The 7,725-nt window shown below is 32.3% G+C and overlaps 2 protein-coding genes across 2 annotated transcripts; one reads left to right on the top strand and one right to left on the bottom strand.

The window, feature by feature from the left end:
• Nucleotides 1-455: 455 nt before the first annotated feature.
• On the top strand, nt 456-1,878 carry LOC119673012 (lipid droplet-associated hydrolase-like). Its single transcript, XM_038084211.1, has 2 exons — nt 456-958; nt 1,014-1,878. The coding sequence occupies exons 1-2, from the start codon at nt 760-762 to the stop codon at nt 1,742-1,744; spliced, it is 930 nt and encodes a 309-aa protein (XP_037940139.1). The 5' UTR covers nt 456-759; the 3' UTR covers nt 1,745-1,878.
• An 887-nt stretch (nt 1,879-2,765) lies between these two features.
• Nucleotides 2,766-6,591, bottom strand: LOC119665648 (RNA polymerase-associated protein CTR9 homolog). Its single transcript, XM_038074876.1, has 4 exons — nt 6,484-6,591; nt 6,327-6,425; nt 4,711-6,269; nt 2,766-4,656 (listed from the first exon to the last, which is right to left on the bottom strand). Exons 1-4 carry the CDS (start codon nt 6,523-6,525, stop codon nt 2,820-2,822), a joined length of 3,537 nt encoding a protein of 1,178 aa, XP_037930804.1. The 5' UTR covers nt 6,526-6,591; the 3' UTR covers nt 2,766-2,819.
• Nucleotides 6,592-7,725: the final 1,134 nt, after the last annotated feature.

Genomic DNA, 7,725 nt, shown 5'->3' with positions numbered 1-7,725 from the left:
AGAGCCTGGCTTTGTGCAATTTCTAGTTGGCGAATATTAGGATATTGGAGAAAGAAGTTAAAAAATTTAGATTAATTTTAATATAAATATTTAAAAACATATATTGTTATAACGAACAGAATTAACAATAATAAATTTGTGCTATCTTATTAAAGTTTATTACATTGTGTTAATTAATATTGTAATTATTTTTGCAATGTTTTTCTATGACATTAATAATATTTTTTTAAGATCTAAAAAAAAATTGCATATACAGAGATCAACAAACTGTCACCGTTAACCGGTAGTAACAATTACTATTTAATAATGAGTCACTTATCGCAATTGCGTATAATAAAAGCAAAAAAAATGTAAACAAATTAAAAAGTAATAAAAAGTTTAATTGGTAACACTATTGTCACCTTGTCAAATTCATTAACGAGTTTTCGTCAAAAACAAAAATCAGCTGTGCATGTTTTGCCGGTAAATGGCAACGCTAAAGTGAAAGCACTCAAATGCTGGCTCGAAGAGAGTGAAGCGGAGAATTTTTCGCGAAAAATTATCAATATCTTTCTGCCAAATTATGTGTTTCATTAACTGAAACGAAAACTTAAATTCTACACGTCGTAAAATAAATGGAATGAAAATAGTGAAATAAGTTTCTTGGATTTAGTCATTGACCTTTGTGGTGACGTTGACGTCACGTCGATAGCGATTATATTAATTAGTATAGATTTTGGAAATTTCGTATTGTAAAAAATATAAAAAATTAAATAAAACATGAAGGATGCATTTGTGAATATATGCAATGTTCCGACACATATTTATACAAAAGGACGTTGGATAGAGGAATCATTAGATAATGAAAAAGAGATTGCTATTTGCATCACTGGTAATCCAGGTGTGCCTGGATTTTACACAGAGTTCATTGAGGAACTTTATCAACGTCTTGAATGCAAAATGCCAGTATGGGTAATAGGTAAAGAATAAATTCAATAATTCTATAATATTTACTAATGTATAAGTACTACTAGGTCACATGGGACATGATGATCCTCCTGCTACGAGCATACGCGAGGTACCACAATTGAAAGGCAATGAAGAATTGTTCGATTTAAATGCACAAATACGACATAAAATAGAATTTATAAAAAAATATATACCGCAGGATTGCAAAATACATCTTATTGGACATTCCATTGGCGCTTGGATGATATTACAAATGCTAGAAAATGATTATATACGACAAGCTGTTATTAAATGTTATATGCTTTTTCCCACCGTTGAACGTATGATTGAGTCTCAAAATGGTTGGGTTTTTACAAAAATTGCTCTACCCATGTATTGGATATTCGGTTTTTTGATAGTACTTTTTAATCGCTTACCAGTTTTTATACGCATGTGTTTTATTCATTTGTATTTTTTATTATCGGCCATTCCTTCGCATTTTCGTGGCGCAGCATTATGTTACTCAAAGGCATCAGTTGTAGAAAAAGTTATATTTCTCGCAGAGGACGAAATGGCACGTGTACGTTTTCTGCAGACAAATATTATTGAACAGAACTTAAACCTGTTGACATTTTATTATGGCACAACTGATGGTTGGGTACCGGTGGAATATTTCAATGGATTGAAAAAAGAATTTCCAGAAATTGATGCACAACTTGATACAAAAAAAATTGACCATGCATTTGTGCTGCGATATTCAAAACCAATGGGCGGAATTGTGAGCAATATGATTGTACAAAACTCGACATTATTTTAAGTTGCTAATAGTAAATTAACTTATAATAGTATATATATGTATGCAGTATGTTTATGTAGTTTTAACCTATGTAATTAATTTGTATAACAATAACAATAATAATAGTAAATTGTTTTTTTTAGAAGCAATATATGAGTTTTATCAAAAGGAGTTTGAAGAAATTTGAAATTTATTTTAGCGATTACTTCTACTGAAGAGTATGTAAAAGAACGGAATCAACTACTATCAAAATATTTCCAATTGCTTGCTACACAGCTGTACATCTCAATAGCTTTATATCATGACCTACCTTCATGATATATTCATTATTTATATTTTGTATTAAGAATTCATCTATTGATATTGCAACGGATATAACATCAATAGAATAGGGTCGTCTATCGACAAAGGTTACTTGTTCTTATTGTAACAGAGTTCTCAATAGATCTCGGCCTTAAGTCTCTAGCGATGAAAAGCAAGATTCTCGTGCAACAAAGTATGTACTGGTTAACCTAAGTCGAGAAATAGCTACAAACTAAAAACTTACTTGGTACACATAAACACGCCTAGTTAGAAGATCATAATATAACCGCAATCCGATAAAACTTAATTTGGAAGATACAATGCTTTAAATTTTGCTTTAAATTAATAAAAGTCGATAGTGAAAAAATAATTGCATATATCAAAATAATTTCAAAATGCAAATAAATTAAAAACCAAAAATATCAAGCAATAAAACATGACAAACAAATAAAATGGGGTGTTACATTAAATTTATATACATATATATATTAATATGCTTTTAAAAACAATAAATTTAATATAAAAAAATAGATATAGATATACATTAAAACAATTGCGAAATACCTAAAATATTGTTTTATGGAAAAGTCATCAATATATATGTATAGTTAGGTTAGGTTTGAGTGACAGTTTTGTGTACCAAAACTCACTTAAGTACGACTAATATTCCGTTTCTATTAACGCTTCAATGAAATTTATATTAATATGTTTATTAAAATTTAATTTATTACATATTTTTTTCATAAATTCATATATGTTGACATGGATATTACATATATTTAAAAGTTGCAACTTATTTACTAGAATGTGAACCGGAACGACTGCGTGAACCAGATTTTGAACGAGAACGGGAACGTGATCCCGAAACCGATCTAGAACGTGATCTGCTTCCAGATGAGGAACGAGATCCAGAGCGTGATCTAGAACGTGATCTTGAGACAGATTTTGATCTAGAACGTGACGCTGACTTTGATCTTGATCGAGATCGACTACCTGATTTTGATCGAGAACGTGACCTGGAGCCTGAAGCAGATCGTGAACGTGATCCAGATACAGATCTAGAACGAGAACGTGATCTACTGCCTGAACCAGAGCGACTACCGCTTCTACTTCTACTTCGAGATCGAGATCCTGACTTAGATCGAGCTACAGATCGTGATCTTGATCTGGATACAGAACGACTTACACTACGTGATTTTGACGCAGACTTGGATCGATCAGATTCATCACCTGAAATGATTCGTTTTCTAGAACGCTTAACAACACCAGTATCATCACCACTTCTATCACTATCGCTATCATCCTTATTTTTGTTGCGTTTGCGACCGCCTGCATCGCTTTCCGATTCGCTTGTAGAAATCGTTTCCTTTGAAACAATTTTAAGCCGTTGTTTAGCTGATAATTTTTCCTTGACCTCTTTGACCTTCTTTTTACTTGGACGTTTTTCTTTCGGTGCTTCACCATCGCTATCACTTTCGTCGTTATCAGCGATCCTCTTGCGTTTACGTCCTGCACCCTTCTTACGTTCACCTTTTTTCTTCTGTGAACGTTCTGCACCATCAACTTCATTTCTTTCTCCACTTTCAGAATCAGATACATAGTCATCTTTACGCGGTCGACCGCCACCTTTCTTTCTTTCCTTCTCAGGGGGTGCTTCAGCAATAATTAAAATATTTTTAGTTTTCTCCACAAATTCTTGACGTTTGGCCAAAAGCTGTTCGCGTGACATTTTTTGTTCCTCTTCACGCTTTTTGCGTTCTTCCTCTTGTTTTAATTTAAATGCCATTCGTTCCTCTTCCTGTTTGCGACGCAGAGTCTTCTCTTCCTCATCAATACGACGTGCTCTAGAAACATGATATTGTGCTTGTGATAATAGATCTTGACACTGATTAGCTTCCAAACCAGCAATATCAACATTAAAACGACTCTTATCACCATAGATTGATAAATATTGAAAATATTTTTGTGCCAATTCCAATTCATGCACAGCTTGTAACACAACTTCCAGCGTGGATTTTTCATCTTTCAATATGACCATGGCCAAACGTTGTAAAACGACTGCTATGTTAAAAAGTAGAACACTATCTTGGGGCGCAACTCTTCTTGCTTTCAATAGTACCAGTTTTGCATCCTTGATTTTGTTTGCTCGCAAATATGCACGTGCTAGATATTGCATTACATCAATATTGTGATGTCTGTAGAATTTTTTCATACAATTCTCATACATTTGAATGGCGCTGATGTATTGTTTTTGCTCTACGTATATATGTGCTATATTTAACCAAACGTCAGAGAACTCAGCAGTAGCTTCTCGCACTTGTGCAAATATATCTCTTGCTTCAATAATGCAACCTTTGTGGGCAAGCACTGCACCAATGCCATTAGTTGCCCATATATTACGAGGATCGTTGCGTAGAACTTGCTTATATATGGATAAAGCTTTTTCCTGATGCTTTCTTTCTTTATCTTTGTCTTTTATAGATTGATGTAGTGTTTGCAGTGAAAAATTACCCAACGCAATGAGTGAATATGCATCTGTTGATGTACCCGAATTCTTCAATATAGTTTCAAAATTTTTCTGACCCAAAGCGAATTGCATTTTAGCTAAATGGAGATTACCAAGTAGTGTTCTATAAAAAGTTTCAATAAATTAATCTAACAAACATTATACTATATATATTTACCTTGCATCGGGATTGTCATTATTTATATTGAGTGCATCTTTGAAAAAATCTGAAGCAACAAAAATTAAACCTTTGTCGCGTGCCATACAGCCTAATCGTAAATAACAATCAATATAATTAGGATGCTCCTTTAAAATATCCTTATAGAATTTGTCTGCTACATCGAAACAAGACATAGACTCATTTAAACGTGCTAGATTATAAGTCATGGTTACCGAAATTGAATCAAAATATGGTTTATCATTTGGAGTATCCTTTTTAGCACGTTCTAGAGCTTCGAGCAATTTTTCTTTGGCAACTGTTTGATTGCCTAGTCGATAGTGTAAAGCAGCAACATTATTAAGGATTTCGGCTGGAATATCAACTTTCACTTTATCGCGTAATATAGAAGAGGCTGTACCATAAGCACCCAACGAAGCTTGTAAATCATTCTGCTCTAAAATTTGTGCAAGCTCAATCCAAGCTTCAACATCTTCCGGAAACTGTTCAGTAACTTTCTTTAAATGGGCTTTTGCCATGTCACGTTTGGTTTGTGAACTTGAATTTGCATAAAGCGAACCCAAAATTTTCATTGTTTCATAATTTCCTGGTTGTATTTTAAGTACTTTTTCAAAGCATTGGGCTGCATTTTCTGTATCGCCACGATATATATACATTTGACCTAAGCCATAATGTGGTAAGACGAAATTAGATGGAGCAATTTGTGTAGACTGATAGTAGTACTGAAACGCCTGATCAAAATCGTTCTGTGCATGGAAACTGCGTGCCAATTGGTAACAGCTTTCAGCACGCATTGCTTCATTTTCGGTATTATGAAAGGCATGTAATGCTAAATGTTGGACCTTCGAATAATCCTTTTTGAAAAAAAAATGGTTTGCTAAATGGTTTAACACCATTGGACTAGTAGAGTCAATTGTATAGGCTTTAGAAAGCATTTGAACGCCCATTTTGTTTGAATCGGGCTCATGCAAATTCAGTTTAAGTATAGCAAGGCCAATAAGTGCTCCTACACAATTGGGATCTAAGTCAAGTGCTCGTTGGAAAGCCAGTTTTGCTTTTTCTTGATTATTCATTTTAAGAAAGCAATGTCCCATTCCCATACGTACGTTTGCGGGACAATTAGGATTTGTACGTAAAGCCTTTTTGTAAAATGCTAAAGCACCTCGATAATCTTTCTTATTAAATGCAATACAGGCTTTGCCTAGCAGCGAGGGTATATTCGATGGCGACTGATTTAAAACGAAATTGAACTGCACATCTGCTTGTTCCATTTTATCACCTTCGAGCAGGCAGAAGTATGCACGCCCTAATAGATGGTTTTGGTCGTACATTATAATCTTATCTGCTGTCGTATATAAATTAGTAGCTTTCATAAAAAGTTCACGCTTTTTATCCTTCAACTTTTCCCTATTTGCTTCTTGGACATAATGCGCTGCAAGCATATCATAGCAGCGCATTTGGTCCTTGTCAAATTCTCTGTAGTCTTTATTGGCCTCATCGCGTGCAGTTTCCAGCAATTCAATGAAATCATTGGTTTTGCCTTGTTTATAGTAAGCCAACTAAAAACAAATATTTTCATAATTTTGGAACAAATTACAATGTCAAATTTGACTTACCGCAACGTTGACCCATGTGTTTAGTTGCGAACGCTCTTGTCTCAAGATGCTTAAAACTTCTTGACCTTCCGGTAACTGATCTGGATGTACCTCAATTACCTTTAAATTTTTATAATAAATTAATTTATAACACAAATTAAATAAAACATTTACTCACCTCATCGGTGTCCCGTAAAGGGATTTCGATGGTACCAGACATTTTTAATAAAAATTTTACACAATAATCAACTAAATATGATCTAAAATAATAACTTTTTGCATAAAATTATTTTGCGTAAGACCAAAATTCTAAAACAAAATGCCACTACGCCGAATACAGGATGTAAAAGATTTTTATTAAATTGACTTTTACCCTACAAATGTTTATAGATGTGACATTTTGGTTGACATCGCCGTTTTGCGTACCTCTAAATTAAATAAGAGTAAATCCAGATTAAATTATTTTAATCTAAACATTCAGTTTTCAAAATTAAGTAATATTTTCTAGTATGTATATTATTTTTATTTTAGCTATCTTAGCCTTATTTAATTTTGTGCCGTTTTTAGCTGAGAAGGTTAGAACAGCATTCTTTCAGAACTATACAATAATTTTTTTAAAGTTTATGTTGATAGGTGCCACAAGATATTACAACATTTTAAACAATTGTTGGATGGTGTCGAAACAAGGATTTAGTGTATTGAAATACATTTATTCAACGTTTTACTTAAAATTTTTGACGAATATTTTGATGTTTTATTTTTATAGTAACATTAGCCGAAATTTTTTCTTTCACAGTTGTATATAAAACAGCATTGTCTGGTTGATACAAATTGGCATCACTTTAAAAATATATTTAATGCTGATTTCGACATATGTTTTTTGTTGTGAGTAAAATTTAAAGATAATATTAGAAAATGAATAATATATGTTTCCATTTTTTCTTTACACGATTGTGAATAAAATTTGAATTTTCATGCCTTTTAACAGTAAAATAATAAATAGAACAAAATAAGGTATTTGTTACAAACAATGAAGAAACGAAAAACGAATAATTAACGAGTTCATTCAGTTAACTTGAAATTTTGTATGTAGTTTCCAAAACGTTCACAAATGACGAATTTTTAATTTTAGTAACCATACGATTTGAGCTGCTTATTAGTTAAGCAATTTCAAAAATGTTGGACTAAATAAGATAGCAGTGTTGTTGTTTCATATGTTATTTTTAAAACCAGCCGTTGTTCTTTTGTGATATGCTTACAAAAGAAAAGACCTTTTGAAGATTTTAAGAGCATTTGTGGTATTTCTGTATTACCACTTTATTATTAAATGAAGCGCTTTTAAATATCTGTTGTAAATATTTATTATTTTACGAACATTTATTATATTATATTATTTAATTAATTATAAAATTAAAATTTA

Source organism: Teleopsis dalmanni, chromosome 1 (genome assembly GCF_002237135.1).
Source record: "Teleopsis dalmanni isolate 2A chromosome 1, ASM223713v2, whole genome shotgun sequence".
NCBI classification, from domain to species: Eukaryota; Metazoa; Arthropoda; class Insecta; order Diptera; family Diopsidae; genus Teleopsis; species Teleopsis dalmanni.
The sequence above is the reverse complement of the archived record's forward strand: the minus strand, read 5'-3'. Positions and strand labels throughout refer to the sequence as shown.

Coding starts and splice junctions, on each gene's coding strand:
- LOC119673012 (XM_038084211.1), top strand. CDS start 760: ATGAAGGATGCATTTGTGAATATATGCAATGTTCCGACACATATTTAT. Junction 959..1,013: donor AATGCCAGTATGGGTAATAG/GTAAAGAATAAA, acceptor AAGTACTACTAG/GTCACATGGGACATGATGAT.
- LOC119665648 (XM_038074876.1), bottom strand. CDS start 6,525: ATGTCTGGTACCATCGAAATCCCTTTACGGGACACCGATGAG. Junction 6,270..6,326: donor ACACATGGGTCAACGTTGCG/GTAAGTCAAATT, acceptor ATTTGTTTTTAG/TTGGCTTACTATAAACAAGG. Junction 4,657..4,710: donor AATGACAATCCCGATGCAAG/GTAAATATATAT, acceptor AACTTTTTATAG/AACACTACTTGGTAATCTCC.